The 20063-nt window shown below is 42.8% G+C and overlaps 1 protein-coding gene across 2 annotated transcripts in view; it reads left to right on the forward strand.

The window, feature by feature from the left end:
* The window catches only part of osbpl8 (oxysterol binding protein-like 8), a 66165-nt gene extending 51075 nt beyond the window's left edge, over positions 1-15090 (forward strand). For both annotated transcript variants that reach the window (XM_070928877.1, XM_070928878.1), the window contains 20 exons: positions 1073-1146; positions 2478-2558; positions 2912-3013; positions 3589-3792; positions 5405-5489; positions 6638-6803; positions 6882-7107; positions 7640-7824; positions 8420-8501; positions 8611-8709; positions 8931-9027; positions 9133-9231; positions 9361-9458; positions 10318-10407; positions 10794-10930; positions 11077-11262; positions 12007-12094; positions 13658-13760; positions 14592-14697; positions 14787-15090. In XM_070928877.1, the coding sequence (XP_070784978.1) occupies positions 1073-1146; positions 2478-2558; positions 2912-3013; positions 3589-3792; positions 5405-5489; positions 6638-6803; positions 6882-7107; positions 7640-7824; positions 8420-8501; positions 8611-8709; positions 8931-9027; positions 9133-9231; positions 9361-9458; positions 10318-10407; positions 10794-10930; positions 11077-11262; positions 12007-12094; positions 13658-13760; positions 14592-14697; positions 14787-14916 (2438 nt within the window). In that variant the 3' untranslated portion in view covers positions 14917-15090. The remainder of the gene's footprint in view (positions 1-1072; positions 1147-2477; positions 2559-2911; positions 3014-3588; positions 3793-5404; positions 5490-6637; positions 6804-6881; positions 7108-7639; positions 7825-8419; positions 8502-8610; positions 8710-8930; positions 9028-9132; positions 9232-9360; positions 9459-10317; positions 10408-10793; positions 10931-11076; positions 11263-12006; positions 12095-13657; positions 13761-14591; positions 14698-14786) is intronic.
* The last annotated feature ends 4973 nt before the right edge of the window (positions 15091-20063 follow it).

Below are 20063 nucleotides of genomic sequence, written 5' to 3' on the forward strand. Positions count from 1 at the left end.
TTCTCACGGCTGAATACTGATGGCCTGTGGATAGGAGACGGAAACTATAAAATATTTACAGGCTCTCCGTCACCTTTAGACAGCCAGTATCAGCAACTGCCGGGATCTCAGTGGGGAATCTGTTGCTGAGGAGACACTATTGAACAACAAGTTTCAGTTTGCTTTTGCTTTGGTTTGTCATATATATATATATATATATATATATATTCATTATTGCCCAGTTTCGTTTCTTTGTTTCCAGTGCACTTTCCACACCCACGTTGTCCCAGCCAAACCATGGATTAAAACAGGGAACCTCCTTTCACCTGCCAATTTGATCTAAATTTAGAGCTCAGTTCAGATTAGGGACTTGCGGCGGGCGCCAGCTTGTTGCCATCCAGATTCTGTGGCTTGCTTCCAGTTGCTTTGAAGGACAGCATGCTCCCGTGACCAACATTATGTAAAGAGATTCCTTTTGACTACTTCGACGTTTGGACTTGCAAGCCCCGCGAGTGTTTTCAAACACATCTCGATATCCGACGGCTGGTCGATTTCACCAGTGGAAGCTGGAGGGATCACGAAAGTGGAAACGACAACACCAGGAAACAATCAGCATGAAGCTGTATAGAGCAAACTGGCAATGCAACAAATTTTTTTCATTGTCAACAATCTGATTGGCTATTAATCATTGATAAATTATAAAAGAATAATGAAAAGTGCAGATCATAGGTTCTTTAAGTTGCTTTTTTTGTTCAACTGATACACACTCTGACTTGCGTACAGTGAATTTGTTGAGTGTGAACTACATGGTGACTGTGGTACCAGAATCCAGTCCCGACACCAGATAAAACCAATCGGGCCATTGGGCGTGCTTTGTTTTTTTTTAGCCATGAATCAAGTGTTCATTCATTTACAGATGCAAATACTGATTATTTGCATTATCGATTAATCTGCACTGAAAATGGAAAAAGGTTCCCATCAGTGTCCTAGAGCCCAGGGTGGCATGGCCCTGGGATAACGTAGGTTACCTGGAGAATGATGCTGGTCTGAGCATTTCTTTATGCTGTTGTGTTTTGTTTTTTTTTGGTTACAGGTTTTGAGAGAGGGAAGGAGGATCTTTTGCCTCTGCCTTTGAAAGAGGACTCACATTCCATATCTAAGAGCAAGGTAAGAAGAACCCCTACACTGAGTTGATGTTGGTGGGTAGGATGCTTTGGTGTGTGTGCTGTAATGAGACAAGAGAATATGGGAATTACTGTGCGACTTCTTTCCTTTTCCCAACCTTGCCTCGGGCTTCAGATAGCCTACATTGAGATGACTCACACATCACATACAGTACGCTGTACACCATCAAACGTTTATCAGCCCAAATTCAAACTCAAACCCTCCTTTCATGGGAGCTCAGTGTGGAGGAGGCCCGTCTGGTTTATCTGTCGAGGTCCACATCAAATATGCTTGTGAGTACAAACGTGGGTGTCTGAGTCTCCCTCTGAGTCGCAGCAGAGACGCTTTCATCAGGCAGGAATCCTATTAAATGTCTCTGATGATTTTGTGAAGTATGAAGACGTGTGACAGGATACTCATTTCCGAGACTCAAAAGCTCTCTGTCAGCAAGGCTTCCCAAAACCAAGACGAGATTTTGATGAATCCTTATCTGTGGACTTGGATTGATCTTTAGATATCAAGAACTTCCACCATCTTAGAAAAGCTATGGGCTTGAGCCTTGGCCATGAAACTCTACATGGGTGGCTGAATAGAAGAAGGATTTGAAAGAGAAGATTTTTTTAAGCTTTGGTCCTTGTCATTTTGTACATTCCATGTTTGTCCAACTCTGCTTGTGGGCGTTTAAGGCCTTAAGTAGCCCTACTTTAGGATCGCCACACATCCCCGTCTGTCTCTCCACATTAAATCGCTCCAATTGGCTTGCGAAGGGAGCTGGCAGAGACGCACCTGCACTGGCATTTATAGGCTTCATTCGGCTAACTGAGCTAAGTTTGGGCTACCAGGGAAGCGAACGAGCTTGAGAGGAAAAAAGGAAAAACACTCCAGGATGCCGTTTTCATCACTGATACAAAAAATATAATGTGACGTCCTCATTTCAAGGAACTCTGTCCATTGTATCATTTCATGGGAATAGATTTGTCATTAAGAGGGAACACTTTGTAGCCAAGATTACATGTAGTCATTTAGTGGATGACTTTATTCCGAGCAGCTTACACGGAGTGCAGCGGTAAAACAAGCTGATGATTGTTAAGTAGACCGCACACATTTTGTAACACAAATCCCCACCGGAAAAGCTTTGGCTATAATCATCAGACGTGTTTGAGTGGTGTTTTCTCAGCTCAACATGAACAGATGAATGAATGATGGCTATCATATTTGATATTTTGAAGGTACGAGGTTGAGAAATAATAGAGATGCTGATGTCTTCAGAGATGATATGTATATTTTCTTTTTATATTAAAGCCTACTTTTTTTACCTCCCTGTGTGTTCGCAGTCGGAAACAAAACTGTACAATGGCTCAGACAAGGATGTGTCGGCGTCTGGAGGGAAGCTCACCAAAAAGGAGTCCCTCAAGGTAAGTGAGCTTAAATCAGCTTAAGTCTTGCGTATCCGGACACTAAGTCTCAAGACAGGCAGGAATCTTAAAAATACCCTCATATTGACTGTTACATGTAGCCTGATTGCTGATGCTTAACTTATATCACTTGGTGAGTCAATAGGCATGAAATACTGTGTATTAGGTGGGTTGGCTCTTTGGTCTGAAGGTAGCAGGCGTTAAGTTAACAGGTACACCGAGGAGTGCGACTCCAGTCTTATTATTTGCTGCCAAAGGCAATTCAGTGAGAAAAGGCAGGTGTGGAGTATTAATATTCACAGTTGTGTAAATTGGCGATGGTAGCGTTGTCTGTCTCTCTGTGCTCCCTGTAGGTGCAGAAGAAAAACTACAGGGAGGAAAAGAAGAGGGCAACCAAGGAGCTGCTCAGCACCATCACTGATCCCTCTGTCATCGTCATGGCCGACTGGCTGAAGGTGGGAATGTCTTCCGCCCCGCAGTCAACATTTCTCTCTGCTCATGTGTATTTGTTGATTGTACAGTATACTGTATTTTTATTTGACCATCCTTTCAAACGATAGTAGGTAACTGTGTTTACTAGCGTTCCTGACAACCACTCACTAAACCCTCAGTTCAGGGAGCGTGCTCGTCTTTGTGTCATTTCTTATTTACAAGCGTTTTCAAGTTATCAAGAGAAATGCCTCCACAACACACTTTATTTTATATATGCAAATAATTACCTAATGACATCATACATATACAAATCAGCATGTGACGTAATCTGGCAACTTCTGGAGCCTTTTCTGGTAGACTTTAGCTGCTGTACACTGAAAAGAGTTGGCAACACTGTCCCTGTTTTTGTTTTTTCACTCCAAACCACATTACAGTTCAAACAACCCAAACATTTTGTGTAAGCCCTTCAGACTTGTTTACTGCAAATGCATTTCTTTTTTGGGTAATTTGAATCTTCAAGTTCCTCATGCAGCATAATAACAAAGGTCATTTTGGTAAGGTAAGGCCTTTGACTATCCGACATTTGTCTGTATTCCAGATCCGTGGCACTCTGAAGAGCTGGACCAAGCTGTGGTGCGTGCTGAAACCAGGCGTCCTGCTCATCTATAAAACCCACAAAAACGGCCAGTGGGTGGGAACGGTGCTGCTCAACGCCTGCGAGCTCATCGAGAGGCCGTCTAAGAAGGACGGCTTCTGCTTCAAGCTCTTCCACCCGCTGGAGCAGTCCATCTGGGCTGTCAAGGTCGGAATATACCATAAGATACAGGATCTGCTGCCATCAGTGACTCTCTGTCTGGAGTGTTATGGAGTATTTAGGGGGTGCATTCCAGGCTGGTAAATGGGGGGATAGGAGGAATTTGCTGGGAGAATTTGGATATATCTGGGATTTTTACAAATAGCAAATATCCCAAGATTTTTTTTTTGCATTCTTTTTTATATTATTGAATTAGATTTTCTGTGATTTTCAGTTTCAGTGTTAGAGAAAACCAGACACCTGTATAGAAAACATTAACAAACAAGTGAGGACAAATATGCACAGGCAATGCAAGCGGCCTGACTTATAAGAGACAGAAAAGTCATGGAAACCTCAAACTACTTTGAGATGTTTAAGAGGTTGTTGGCGACAGCAGCAGAGGATAGAAGTGTCGGAGTAAAAGGTACTATCATGAATAAATGAGAGGCTTGTAAAGGATCAAGTAGAATAGTAAATGCAAAAAGGAAGCAAGTGGAGAGTGAATTTTGGCTCGCTGTTCAAATGCCCTGCCTGATGTTTAGGTGTCGATGTTAAGGAGAATTTTCACCACTGAAAAGACTTGGCAGCCTCTTCCCCCTCCATAATGCTGTTGAGCCTAATTACACGGCACTATTTTCAGGCTTGTAAAAGTTGCCCGTAATATCCAATTCCAACTTTATATCATGAAACTACAGAGGTTTTCCTCCAAATACAGTATACTGGCATTTTGATATCATATAAAAAGGGTGTTTCCCAATATGTTGAACTATTCCTTTAAATCTGCCGTACATTACCGAATTTATCCTTTATACTGCAGTGGAAAAAGTCTCTGACCTTAAAATCCCATTATTTATCATCATAGAATGTGGAAAGCCAGAGAAGGAGAATACTGCCAAAGGGTTGTTAGGCAGACGGATGAATTTGAATGCAGCCTGATTTTCTCTCCAGTGATGAACAAAAACATAATGAACACAAATGGATAATCAGGGGGAAAAGGAGCTTCCATTAAAAACAAAATCCTTTGTCCCCTGCATTTAAAACAAATGGTTCACCAGATGTGGATGTTAACTGTATAATTAAGAGCTCATCTTTGTTTAATTCAGGCCATTTTCATATTTAGCAGCGCACATTTTCCATTTGTTCCTGTGTTTGTTCAGCTCCGTTCAGTCGTCCACTCCAACTGTGATTTGGTATTCATCGCTGACCTCGCATTGCAAGTGTTTTCCCTTTTGTTTGCGCCATGAGAAAGCTTGAATCACAACAAGCGGCCTGTGTTTTACATTACAGCGCTCCAGCTCTCCACATTGTCCCTCTCCACTATGGAAATAAACACTTCACTCAGTCAGCTTCTGTCCCCTCTCATAGCTCATTCGCATAATGACGTACTTGGGAGTCTAGATTTCCTCTGTTTGCACACATGAAATGATTAAAAACTGGGGAAAAAAAGAAATACAAACTCTGTGGCTGAAATGAGGAAACCACAAAAAAAAAAACCCGCCTCAAATGAAAAGAAGCAAAGATCAAAACGACTAATGACTCAAAATAACACCTACCTGAACCTTAAACGCTGAATTTGATGTGTAACGTGTATTTCCTCCCTTTTATATCTTCTTGTCTTCAGGGTCCTAAAGGAGAAGCAGTTGGCTCCATCACGCAGCCATTACCCAGCAGCCACCTCATCTTCCGTGCTGCCTCTGAGTCTGACGGTAAGCGACAGACTGTCAGTCACACTTGTCAGTAGCAACATACACTGAGTGATAAAGATGAATCCATAAATTGGCATCACGTTGGTGTCAGCTTCATAAAGCGGTATCAGAATTGGTTCAACTACTTTTGGGTGTAGTATTTGGCCTTTTGAGGAAGTGACACGAACCCTAATCCTTGTGATTTTAAACCAATTCATTATCTTAATATAGGCATGTCTGAACAACCTGACCTATTTTACAGCTGCGCTCTTATAAGCCGATATTGGTGGGAAAATATCAGACATTCACACGTCAGAAAACCATACTAACACATCTCTACTGAGTGCATAGGTGTTTTCTAGGTCATTTGGACAGCCGAAATGGAAACTTGTGACTTTTCAGTCACCCTGTGCACCTGCTTGATTGTCTCCGCCGACTGATACACTATAAACTAAACAGTGTTAACTTTACATGGCAGTGCCTGGGCACAGCTGGTAAAATGTAATTAAGAAGAAAGTTTTCGTTTTTAAAAGCTTTCTTGCTTTTCTCGCTTTCTCTGATGCTAGCGTGGCTATCTTGCTAGCCTAATCTTTTTTAGTTATTTCAGCTTTTTTTGTTAGTAATTTCCCCCCAGTACTGGTAATGGCTAATCAGTTTATGCAGGAGCTGGAGACATGACTTTGTTAAAGAACCACTGGTATAATCCGTTACACAGAATTATCCACATAGTGAGGGAATCGTGAACCAGGTTTTAGCCACAGCCCGTCTTGCTCTGTGTCTCTGTCCATGGTGCTGAAACATCCAATCCAGTCTCTCCCTCTCCGAGTGTCTGTCCAAAATGTGTTTTCTACCCTAGTGTACAATATATACTTTCCTCTGTTTTATTTCAGGGTATATTGTGCCACCAGAAACCTATTTCTTTCTGGGGGGGGTTTAAGTTACAACACAGTTGGCCCTCTGTAATGATATAAACATCCAAAATTAGAAGGTCTTTAAAATGTTGCACTTCAACTAATCCTGGTATGGGGGTGGTTGTGGGTACAAGAACCAATATTACTGAAAAAAAAATAATTCTATAATGCAGTTTTTGCTCAATAGAAGGATAATTAACTCACAGCCTGAAAATATATGCTGCAGCTTTTCCTGATCAGTCTAAATCTCTTCACCAGGTCGATGCTGGATGGACGCCTTGGAGCTGGCCCTGAAGTGCTCCAGCCTGCTGAAGAGGACCATGATCCGCGAGGGGAAAGAGGACATGAGCACAGTAGCCACTGGTGGAGAACACTCCATTAATTTCTACAGCCTCCTCCGGGCCCACAACATCCACGGTTTCCAGTGAGTAGCCAAATATAACCCAAGCTACAGCTCTATTTGTTGTAAACATCTTTACCACACAGTCCACCCTTCTTCCAGGTTCAACGACAGTGACCATTTGAAAGACCCAGACCTGTACTCGGACAAGTCTGACAGGGAAGGCGAACAGGACCATGAGGAGTCGGACCCAGAGGGCCTGGAGAAGAGCGAGGAGAGCGACAGCGACACGTCGGAGCGTCAAGACGACTCGTACATCGACCTGGACCCCAATGAACACCTGCGGGAAACCCCGTACCTGGAACAGTCGCATGAGGAACTTGGCGAGGTAGGGGACAACGAGTTTGATTCAAGTCCACCGTTTTCATACAGCAGCATTACACCATGTTCTCAGATGATTTCCAGCAACCATTTTCATCTTTAGTTGAGTTAAAACTCCAGCTAAAAGCTTTTTTTTCTTCTTTTTTTTTTCCCTTTCGTTCCTGTATAATGAGGAGAAATGTTCCTTTGCTGGGGCGATTAAGAAAGCTGTTAACATGGACAGGCTTTGATCACAGCCTGTGTGGGCGTCTGCAAGAGACTGTAGTGGTGTGACGCCAAGTGTGAAAGTACTTGTATGCATTTCCATACTGATGTACTGAGTTTGACAGCTCACTAATTAAACACCTACTGAAGCTGAGGCAAAATGTTTACAGTTAAAAGCTAATTAAAACCTCCTTTTGCAAACAGTCGCATAAAACCTTGAAGCACGTGGGGACTCTGTGTAAATCCTTCTGTTTGAGATGTCTGCAGTATTATTGCCGGCCACATGTAATAAAGATACGTAACATCTCTACCCTTGTGTGTGTCTCCTCCCCCAGGCTGGCGAGGCTGCCCAGACAGAGACGGTGTCGGAGGAGAATAAATCCCTGATCTGGACTCTGCTGAAGCAGGTGCGACCTGGCATGGATCTGTCCAAGGTGGTGCTGCCCACCTTCATCCTGGAGCCAAGGTCCTTTCTGGACAAACTCTCCGACTACTACTACCATGCCGACTTCCTGTCCGAGTAAGCCCTTCTCTCCTTGCCAAGAGTTAGATGACAGTCAGATCTTTGTGATTAAAAATGAAGTTAGAGCTAGCAGGCTATTGACTTAGTCTAGCATAGACTGGAAACTGGGGGAAACAGCTAGCCTGGCTCTGTCCAAAGTTCTAAAGCCCGCCCCTCGAAATTTGACTAATTAATAAATGTCTTGTTTGACTTCCTGAAGGTGTGTTGCCTCTTTAGGTAGAGAACTCATACCACTGAGGTGTCTAGCGTCTGTAAGGACAGAACATAAAGCCGTTAGGATAGCAAAGGAAACTTGACAAGGTCCAACAAGTACTTAGAAATGGGGGGGGGGGTACAGACAGATATTTGCAACTTTTTGCAAAATATTTAATGAAAGAAACATTTTTCATATAATTGTGTATGATGTGGTCCTTTTTTCTTCCTCAGCAATGAAATAATTAGGTATTTTCTAATGTGTCCCCAGTCGTTTATTTAGTATTTAACATCATTTGGACACTTTCATTGAACGTGAAAGCAAAAGATGTTAGAATATGTAGATAAAGAATACGGGTGTCTTGAGCTTTTTGTTTGTTTCTGTTTGTTTAATTCTCAGGGCTGCAATCGAAGAGAACGCCTACAACCGGATGAAGAAGGTGGTGAAGTGGTACATCTCTGGATTTTACAAAAAGCCAAAGGTAAGGAGAATAAACGTGCACAACCGACTTCATGTTGATGAGCTGCATAGAGTAAACATGCTCCTCTGTGTGCGGCATATCATGCGTCATGCTGGTGTTTCATCCACAGGGGTTGAAGAAGCCTTACAACCCCATTATTGGAGAGACGTACCGCTGCATGTGGCTCCACCAGAAGACCAACAGCAAGACCTTCTACATTGCAGAACAGGTAACAGGATTGGTCAAGAGCTCATCACACCTTTATCAGATAACTCCCATGAAGCAAGTAGCTTTGGGTTGGGTCATTTGAATACATCGGTTATCTGTGATATATAAATATATGGCCGATGGTTGTTGCTTTGACACATTTAAAATCACCAAAATAAGTTCCACTGTATTTCCTCCTTAGTAGGATTCAAGCTGACTTCATCAGTGTGTGTTTTCCTTCAGGTATCCCATCATCCTCCGGTGTCAGCCTTCTATGTCAGCAACAGGAAGGACGGATTCTGCCTCAGTGGCAGCATCCTCGCCAAGTCCAAGTTCTATGGTACGCATTCGCTCGCATGCCTCCGATGTCACCCACAGGCAAAGCTACAATTTATTCTGCCGTTGTTGCACATCCGTCCACTCACTGCTGCTGTTTACATTTCAGGAAACTCCCTGTCGGCCATATTAGACGGGGAGGCTCGGCTCACTTTTCTCAACCGAGGAGAGGACTATGTGATGAACATGCCCTACGCTCACTGTAAAGGTACGGGGGCCAACCTGCTCTGTCTCACACTCGTGTGTGAATGTGTGAACTCTGTTGCAGCATCGATCACTGCGAGTTTGATCCACTGTCCACCATATCAAACTCTCTTGTGCTTTTTCCTATGGTAAGGCATCCTGTATGGGACCATGACTCTGGAGCTGGGAGGTCAGATCACCATTGCGTGTGAGAAAACAGGCTACAGCGCTCAGCTTGAGTTCAAACTGAAGGTAGGGCTGTGTTTTCTAGTGTAAAATAAAGGCACTTATTTAAGAGGAGTGGATCATTTCGAGCTTGTAAACGTCTTACGAGAGAACTCCTCAAACCCTTCGCAGATAAAGTTTCTCACGTGACTTTTCTGAATCTCTCACTCCCCCCACGCCATCACCCACTCCACCATTCCACCATTCCACCACCCCCCACCCTTACCCCCCTGAAAAACATCCCATCCGCCACACCATAATTCACACCAATCGACTGCATCATCCTATCGTGAACTAGCGACAGGTACATGTCAACAGGGGAATCAATACATTTCCATTTAAAATGCAGATCATGATAGGTGCCTCTATGTTCACCATTCAGTGGTTTCTTTTTGCCACATCTAGATTAGTGGAGAGAATGAGTACTATTGAAATGCAGTGCACAAGTTCAGAGGTTGATGGTGGTTGCTAGCTTAATATTTCTCTTGTCTTAAATGATGTAGCATTAAAACGCTTTTTAAAACGTTGAACCAAACAAACCACACCACACTACACCGTCCTGTTTTAAATTACTACAGAAACACATGCAGATACCATGACACAAAATAAACCTCAGTATTATTTTTGCAATTGCAGCAAGTAAACTGTGCGTGCGTGTATCTCTCCTTCCTTGCCCCCCCCCCTCCACGGTCTCCTCACCTCTATCCTTCTACACCTTTCTTTATATTTCCCTTGCTGCCCTATCCTGCTCTTTTCTTTCCCGTCCTTTTGTCCTTTCCTTTCCTTTCCTTTCCTACTCTTTCCTCACCTCTTCCTCCCCTTCCGTCTCTCCTCTCTCCTCCCTTCCGTCTCCCTGCCCCTCCTTTCTCTCTTCTCTCTCCTCCAGCCATTCCTGGGCAGCAGTGACAGCGTCAATCAGGTCTCCGGAAAGATCAAGCTGGGAAAGGAGGTGTTAGCTACGCTAGAAGGACACTGGGTAAGACACGTTCTTCTGATGACTGCTCGTTGTATAATAGCCCTTGATGTACATACAATATGCAACATGCAGCGTTCAATTCATGCCTAGCACCTGTGTTACATTTTATATTTGTTTCACTGTTGCTTGTAGGTTTTTTTGTTGTTTTGCTAATAGGGCAGTTATCCCAGACCAGCATTGTAAATGAAAAAAAAAAATAAAAATTTTCACAATAAATAGTTTTTGTTTCATGTGGTATAAATGCATCAGACGTCCTACGGTGTTGTTCATCAAAATGTTGTCAAGTTCATACTGTTAAGCTTCATATCGATAGTCATACGGTGCGCTGTCTTTAGGCAAATTAAGGAGAGCTTTTTGACCCCCCCCCCCCCCCCCCCCCCCCACAGGACAGTGAGATCTTCATCAACGACAAGAAGACGGGGACGTCGGACACTTTCTGGAACCCGACACCAGACCTCAGGCAGAGTCGATTGACCCGCTGCACCGTCCCTCCAGAGGAGCAGGGGGATTCTGAATCAGAAAGGTGGTTATTTATGTATATTTTGATTTAGTTTCAATGCTCAGATTTACCTCTGTCACCCTGGATATATCATTACTCCCATAGAATGTCTTCTTTCTTTCCCTTTTGTGAGTGCAACTAAGCTTCATGACTTCCTCTCTATCCGTCAGGCTGTGGCAGCACGTGACCCGGGCCATCAACAACAAGGACCAGACAGAGGCCACCAACGAGAAGTTCCTCCTGGAGGAGGTTCAGAGGAAGTCTGCCCGCGAACGAAAAGCCAAATGTGAGGAGTGGATCCCCGCCCTGTTCGAGCAGGACCCCGTCACCGGAGAGTGGCATTACAGATATGCCGAGTAAGTGACCCCTCCGCTGCCTGTGAGCTCATGTGATTAGAGTACAGTGACAGGCAAAAATAAGGTGGTGACACGTGGCAATATAATTTGCGTGCTCATAATGTTCAATGTTATTAGCCTTCCTATTCATTGGTCATGCTCCACCAACATGTAGGAAACAAATTAACATTCAATTATTACAAAAAAAGAGTGAAACTAAATTAAGTTTTACTGGATATCCAACTGTTTTTAGCCCTTGAATGATCATAAAATGGATAGTAGAAGAAGCTCATGTTGGTGGTTTTTGTCAAACATTTTAAAGAAAACATTGTGCTTGTTTTTGGTGAACAAACAACAAAACTTAAATGTCAGGTGATAATGTCAAAAAGCATATAAAAAGTGTAGCTGCCTTAAGCAGAATAAAACGTGCTAATATGAGGCTGTTTAGTTTAAAACGTCCCCCATTTGCTCCCCCATCTTGCGTGTTGAATTGTCCTATGTGACAGGGTGCCATCTAGTGTTGATTCCCTGTAACTGCAGGAGTGACGTGTGAAGATCAATGGATTCTGCGAACAGCTTTTAATGTGTTGTGTAATGGACAGGACAGTCCTCTGGGTGGCAGAATGTGATGAATGATAATGGTTGTCACTGGTAAAAATTGTCTGTTGTCTTCCTTCTTCTTACTTCCGTCGTCTGCTTCATTCTTTATCTGCCTCTCCATTTCACATGTGTTTCATTAATGTATTTCTTTGTCCCCCCCACCAGCACAAGGCCGTGGGATCCGCTCAACGACCTGATCCAGTTTGAGAAAGACGGCTGTATCCAGACCAAGGTCCGACACCGCACCCCTATGGTACGTTCTGGCAGTCTTATTAGTCTGAGTAACCAGGGGCCGCGGAGGGACAATTGCAAGTGCCAGGTAGGTTGTCCCGATCGAAAAACGCAAAAAAATGCAGCTCGCCGCCTCAGCCACCTTCCACGCAGCACCCGGTGCACCGTCTTCATTGTCGCTTCTTCTCTGTGTGTCGTCGTCGCTGTGCCGCCATCGCCATTGTCGCGTCTGCTCCTCTTTTGTCTTTTTCTTTCTCTTTGTCTCTTGTTTTTTTTTTTTTTGTTGTTTTTTTTTTTCTCTTCCCACCCCAGCACCTGCTGTTCTCTCTGTATGGGAGTAAGGATAAACAGGTCCTCTCCTTCCTTTTCTTGCCTTGTCAAGAGGAGAAGGAGTAAGGTGTTACACAGGTCTGATTTGGAAATGTTGTTTTCCTGCTGCAGCAAGGACAAGAACTTCTACACAAAGTTTTCAAACATTTGGGCGAGTGTGTGTATGCTGCACTCAATTTACTGTGATTTACCACTCATTCACACCTTGTAGAACACAAATTGAAACAATCTTTATGAGTAAATGCACATTATTTAACTCTGATTTTGCCGTTTGAAATGTATTGAAATGATTTAGAATTAAATTAGATACAGATAGCCGTATGCAACATTTGTTTTTTGCACTTTATTTCGTTCTCTCCCATACAATGTCTGAAAGAGAGAACAGCTGCATCCATCACATCAACACACCATCAGGGTGCTTCAGGGTGTCCGCCCTCGCCCTCCTCACCCACCACTTCAACTGTCCTCGTCTTCACTTTGTTCGTTTTTTATGTTATGTCTTGTTCAAGTCATGTTGAGAAGCTAAAGTCTGCTGTGGTGCAGTCGGTGTGATTGCTCCTATATGTCTGTTAAACTGTTTTGTGTGTATGTGTGTGTGTTCAAAGTAACCACCTGCCAAGTGCCCATGTTAGTGAAGTCCCAGTATCTGTCACCATGAACATCATCATTTCAGCTCCTTTCTCGATAAATTATTTGTGCACTTTTTACATTTTGAACATCCGGTCTTTGTCAGGCAAAATCTGAGATGTATTTTTTTGTGCTGCCAACCTCAAATCCACCTTTTTAAAGCTGTTTTGCCTGACAGAGACTCCAGGCCTGAAACATTTCATCACATTAAATAAAGCATTAAGAATAAGAGCTGTAATCCAGTCAGTTTAATCCCTTTGAACTAAATTATTTTAATGTGCCAGCTCTTGGCGGGTTTGGTTAATTTCGGATGCTGGTTGTGTGTCATTGTTGAGTGTTTTTAAATGGATTTTGCTGACTGATGTACCAGCATGCCAACGCCGACTAGCATGTTTGTGTGGGAGTGTGCTTTTGGGTGGAACTCTTGCATCATAACGCCATTTTGTTGTACTGATGTGTATGTTAACAGCTCTGTTTATTTTCTGTTTTGCATCTCGTAGTCTGTACTGGATGCTAAGAAATGTTTGTGTGGCCTCTTTGTTTGACCTGTTTTTCTTTGTGTGTGCACTTATGTGTGTGTCCGTGCGTGCGTGCGTGCGTGTGTGTGTGTGTGTGTGTGTATATATAGGTAACGGTGCCAAAGAGGAAACACAAGAGCGACAAGCCCAAGAGCCCGGAGAGTGGCTGCTCTTCACCCGAACCCGACCGCCAAGACTCGTCTGGCAGCGAACGTGAGTCACACTCGTGTACACTCGCATACAACTGCACACACTCACACACAGAAGCTAACATGAGGAAAACAGGCTATTTTGCTGAAAGATTGGTAGCATTGTTAGCACATTTGGTTATACTGACTCAAAATTTCAGATACTGTACAATGTTATTATTACAGATACACAACAGCCCAATAAGCAGGTAAAAACTGGGATAAAGCCAATAGATCACCATATATTATATATATAAAAACATATAAAAATGCTGTTGAAACACTGGTTATATGTGACCAAGTTTAACCCAGTTTTAACCTAGTTGTATAGATTTGCAAAACACATAACGAGGGCTTAGACTACACTGAACAACCTCTCAAGTCACCAGCTGTAAAATGGTGCACGTCAGTAAACAGCACACTCTGGTGGTGTCACGTATTTCTTCTGTTTGTTGTGGGGGTGATGGTGCAGGAACTCGTCCCGCAGTGTGAGACGATAAGTAGAATCGGTATGATAAAGTTATAACGTTCTACATCTCTGAACTGAAGTGAGACCGGTGGGACAGTGGATCAGGAGCACAGGAGGCTGTTGAATCCTTTTTTTGTGGAATCTGCAGTCGGTGCCATAAAACCTTTAGCATACACCTAAAACCTCCTCCTAACTTCTGTTGCTGATCTAGGTCCAGGTCCTGTAAAGATTATATTACTGGGAATTGTTGTTCTATACGGCTGGGAAGCACTGACGAAAATATGATATAAATGTCAATAAATGAACGTGCTTAATAAATAATTGTAGGCCTCATTTTCCCTGCTGGTTTTCCCTCATTAAACCACGTTTAACACGCTTTTTTTGCAGGACACAAAAGCAAACATAACAGTCGGATGAGGAAAAAAGGAGCAGACCTCAGTGAACTTCAAAGTGCCATTGAATCTATAAAGCAGACGCAGGAGGACATTAACAGGTGAGAAGGGCACTAGCCACACTGTACCGTGAGCGGGATGCGATGCCTACCTTTTTGAGCGTCTACACATAATTCCTGTGTGTTTGCAGGAACATCAGCGTGCTGCGGAGTCGCGCGGCAGGCCGGGCGGAGGGCGGCTCTTTCCTCCAGCAGCGCGACTACGTCATCATTGTTTTCCTCATCCTCCTTCAGGTCCTAATCAACTACGTCTTCAAGTAGCAGCCATACCCACACACACACACACAGACACACACAAACACACACTCACACACTCTCTGAACATTAGGCGTCACAGCGACGTGAACTTTGACCTCTCACAACAAGTGACTACAACTCTCTTCTTCTCTGTCTTTATTACATCCAACGACACACACACACGTCCAGAAATGTGGAGACTGCCACACAAAAAGAGACTTTCTTTTCTTCTTTTTTTTTTAAAGAAACTCTTGTTTATTTTTAACCAGTCCATTCCAAAACTCTGGGGAGATCCACAGATTTCAAAGCGGAGAGGAGCGGCGATAAGGAGAAGTTGTTGGAGGTGAGATTTTGGTGCGAAGAAGTCTCGACTGCCACTCTGGAGCTTATTGATTTGCCTTGATGTAAGAGGCAAAGACAGCAGCCATTTTTAGCTGTTGATTGTTTTTGTTTTTTTCTACTCTGTCGATCCACATTTCACCTCAAACGACAGGGAACCTTTTAACATGGAGCCGAGCACCACGACTCGATATAAAAAAAACAAAAACCTTTAATTTTAATGTTTTTTTTATTGTTTTGGTTTGTTTTTTTTTGCTTGGTGTGTCCTACGTGAATAGTGAATCTGCTTGGAACAAAAAGCGGTGATAAGGGAGGGAAAAAGTGGTCCAATCTATGTGACTTTTATTTTTTTATTATCAGATACTTTCCTACCGGCTGGGGTTTCCACACGTGGAAATGGACGAGGACGATAAATAAAACAAGTGATATTGTCAACAGGAACAGAAGCTATAATTTCTGCTGTATAATAAAACTTCACCTTTTGCATACAAAAGTCAACGTTTAAAGAAAAAAATAATCCGATGTTTGACACAACGTCATTGTATACTGTAGGTAGCATGTACAGACAGAGGAGCGTTATTAGGACATTAGCCCTTTGTACAGTATTTTGTCTTAAGGCACAAATGCACTGGAAACATCAGATGTTTGTTAATACAGTCATTATTTGTATCAGTTCAACTTGTGAACTTTGACATTTCTGCTCTGAGGAGGTTTGGAGAATCATCAGAGGGTCAAAAAAAAAGATGTTTTTTTGTGATTTTTCATGAACGTCAGTGACCACTGCTGTAGTCTCTGGCAGTCCTTCCAGGAGTTGGTATGTTTTTAATCCAAGTCAGCAAAGAGAAGTGATGTAGTCTGAAGACGGCCTTCTTAGACCTAATGGCAAGTTAAAGGAATAGGAATAGGAAATACCCTTATTTGCTTTCTTAGCTAGATGAGAAGATTGACACCACTCCTAACCTATATATGTGCGTTCACTACAGCCAGCAGGTAGTTATTTTAGCTTAGCATAAAGACTGGAAATTGAGAAAAACAGCTAGCCTGGCTCTGTCCAAAGGTAACAAAATCAGCCCACCAGCACGCCTAAGGCTTATTTAACAAACAGGACACAACAATGTGTTAATCAGTGAGCTTGAGAGGTGCTGGTAGGTGGATTTTGTTACCCGTTGGACAGAGCCAGGCTAGATCTTTAGAATCTATATGCTAAGCTAAACGGCTGACGTCTTTAGCTTCATATTTATTGTACAGACAGACTGGTATCAGTCTTCTCATCTATCTTACGACAAGACAGTGAGTAAGTGTATTTCCCCAAATAAACTCTGATTGTTCCTTTGAAAATTTCTTTTGCAGAGTTAAGTTGGGCAGCCATATAGACTTGCTGGTCTAAAGAATGGTCTCCAAATATGAAAACAGACTCCCGACCAAGACGTGGAAGAGAAAACCTTTCACACTCCCCCTCATGGTAAAGTCAAATTTAGAGCATCACTCATCGCTTCCAGTGCCTTTGCGCCTCAGGTGAAAACTAGAATAGACACTTTAGTAAGCCATTAGTGGGAGGAGAAGATAGACTTTTTCTTATTACTTCTGTCACCATAGTAAACCATTCCAAATGTACGCAAGTACCAGCCAAACTCAGTGTGTAGAGTAGGAGTCGGCCCTGTTCACTGTGTAAATATCCAACGGGACGACTCGTTCCTCGCGTGTAGCGCGTGGCGTTTCAACACCAAGGTTCGCAATACAGACACTTCCGCGCTCTGTGCACAAGCCAGTCTTTTCAACCTTGTGTGTCTTTCTGTCCACTGCTCTGTAGATACACATGGACGTGGGCGAAAAAAAAAAAAAAACCCAGATAAGTGGGGTACACAATTAGATTCCCAGCGATAATTTCTCCAGACGGCCTCCAGAAGTTGCTGTTACTCAGCTGTAGTTGCAGCATTAAAATACTGGATTTTAATTGGAAATTTGGAATAATGGAATTGTTGCCTTCCTCTTTGGAAACGTGAAACTAATAAATGAAACTATTTGTTTTCAGTATCAACCAAGGATGAAGGCAGCATATCAGAACCCATACCTGCCCCTTTTACCACACAGTCTGTCAGGATTTTATCCTACGGTGCAAGTAGCCTGATTGAGGCAACAATTCAAAAGATCTAAACCACTTATGGACCATATCTGAACATTGATTTTTGTATATCTCTTCGCCTGTCATGATGTTAGCCTTGTCGACGTTTACACATCCGATTGCCTCCGCCGTCAGCAGACTGTTCAGCGATGAAAACTTTGTAACGCTAACACAGGTATTAAAAGAAAGATTGGTAGCATCGTCGGGAGACAGCTGTACCCCCATAAGTTACCCGGCTGGCCCGTGTGTATCTGTACGTGTATTTTTGTGTATCCTCATTGCCTCGATTGCTCATCTTAAATAGAGAAACCAGATGTTAGAATGTGGAGAAATAAGTATATACCAGTGCCTTCTAGAGTCGGACTGGGGAGGGGGTAGATAGGGGCTTTAGCGGAGGTGATAGGAGGTCGGCGGGGATGTCGGGGGGGGGGTGTGGTGTGGAGCATACAAACGTAGCCAAGTCTCAAGGTGAACCAATAATGAAGGGAATGATCCGTGATTGGTGGGACGTGGACTTGGGACCCTGGCGATGGCTGCAGTCACCGTAGTGTTTTTAGAGCGGACGTGCCATACGAAGCCTTAGAAACGAGTCTCGACTCCGGCCCCACAGCTCACCGCCCCGGCCAGCTCCCGCCTCCCCTCCTGAAGCGTCGCCATAGTAACTCGCCCGTAGGTTTCCAGATGCTGATTCCTGCCACAGGAGAGGGAGGGAGGGAGAGAGACCGCTCCTCTCCATTGTCGTCCTTGTCCCTCTCTCGCTCTCTCGCACACCAAATTCAGAGGGAAATAAACATCTCTGCTGTCTGTTGTTGTTGCTGTATCTGTAAAAGAATACGTTTTATTTATTCCTCTTTTGTATGTGGGTTTATGTTTGGGTTTTTTTTTCTGCTTGTAGCATTAGATCACTGTTCTCTTTTCTCGTTGAACGTTTTTTCAAGGCTGATTTTAAAGTCACACACAGTTGGTTTTACTCCACTCCTCGTTACTTGACGTCACACACAAGCGACTGTCCTCAACTTGTGCACACTGTCAATGTCAAACAGACCCTAACCCCCACCCCCACCCTTACCCTTACCCTTCTCCCTATCTGAGTACCTGAATATATTTACTGTATCTCCATGGCAACTATAACTTCCTAGAAGTTTATGGTCACATGTAACATAACACAGAATAAAAACAAATGACATCCTGGGGGTCTTCTGTCGGTGTTTGGTGTAAAAACCATTGTCCAAAGCAACTGTAATTTTCTGTATTTAATGATGCTGTACGAGGGGGTGGTGACTGTCATCACTGTTTGAACGATCTGTCCGAAACAAGTGTCCATTACAGTTGTGTGTGTGCTTTTGTAGCTGCAAAGAGGTGTAACATGGATTCAAATCTAGACCACAACGTGAGCAAGGTATCATTATGCAAATTGCAACAAAGTGTAGGTGAGGTCAAAGCAATTGCAGATGGAAACATGTCACTCTGAGAATCAAACACAAGTCCGAATCCGGGCAGAGGCTCAGCCGGATGGGGAGAAAAGAATCTAAATAACATCAGAAAAACCAAATGGAGGAAAATAAATGAATAGCAATAAGATGAAATGAAAATCGATTGAAACAGCCCGGATACGTGGAATGAAATTGTAGTGTGAATGAGAGAGAGAAATGGGGAAGAGAATTGGTTGAGGTTTTTTATAGATTTCAATCTTAAATTTATTTAAGTTTGTTTGGAATCGTTTACTTGGTTGCCATCTTCTCATCAAATAAACAACTTCATACATTTCCAGTTAAAAAGTAACTGGAGATTTTTTATCTTTCATTTTGACTTTTTTTTTTCCCCCCAGCCATAACAAACCACATTTCACTTCCAGCTGATAAGCTCGTGCACAGTAATTAACATGAAAAATCAAATAAGTCTTACATTTCTTTCCCCTCTTTTGATGCAGATGGTCCGATGTATAAAACTAATTTTAATAACACCGGAAAGGCCTTGAAGCGACCATTTTGAATGTTACAACTGAACCAACTTTCATTCATCGTTTGTCAGAGATCTACTCCTGCACTAAAGGATTCAAAGGTGTAGTTATCATATAAATACGTACATGTATATATATATATATATATATAAATGCGAGGTGGCATACTCTTAAGGCTATGCTAAAAGACTAGTGTGCAATGAATGATAATAATTGGAACAACAATTAAAAAAAATAAGAATTAGAAACAAGAAATATAAGGGATAAAAGTCATAAATGAAAAATTCTAAATGTATGTAACGTGAGTATTAAAAACTGTGTGTATATTGGCCCCAATAATTATATATTGACCCCAATAAGCTAGTGTTATTAAAGTATTCAAATCACCAAATGAAATAATGGTTATAATTTCATTCGCGGTTGGCATTTCAAGTGATGAAACCACTATGAAAAAGTGATCATTTCATTGTTTGAAGACATTTGGCTCACTGTAAAACAGCTCAACCGCCATTAGAGGGCGATATAGAGTCTTCTTCAAGCTTAGCAGCAGTTTGAGCTGATTAGACCTGTCACTGTGACTTCCTGAACCACACATATACCCCAGCTGTGACCCCATAAGTCACCATTTTTTTCCCCCCTGATAATCTGACGCTTCCTAGGTAGCCTGGAGGTTACAGAGGGTTGAGGCTGGACTATTGCGGGGTCATATCCATGGAGGAGCCCCCCAGCGACTGTTAAAGCGCCCCTGAG

Source organism: Enoplosus armatus, chromosome 22, assembly GCF_043641665.1.
Source record: "Enoplosus armatus isolate fEnoArm2 chromosome 22, fEnoArm2.hap1, whole genome shotgun sequence".
Classification (NCBI taxonomy): domain Eukaryota; kingdom Metazoa; phylum Chordata; class Actinopteri; order Centrarchiformes; family Enoplosidae; genus Enoplosus; species Enoplosus armatus.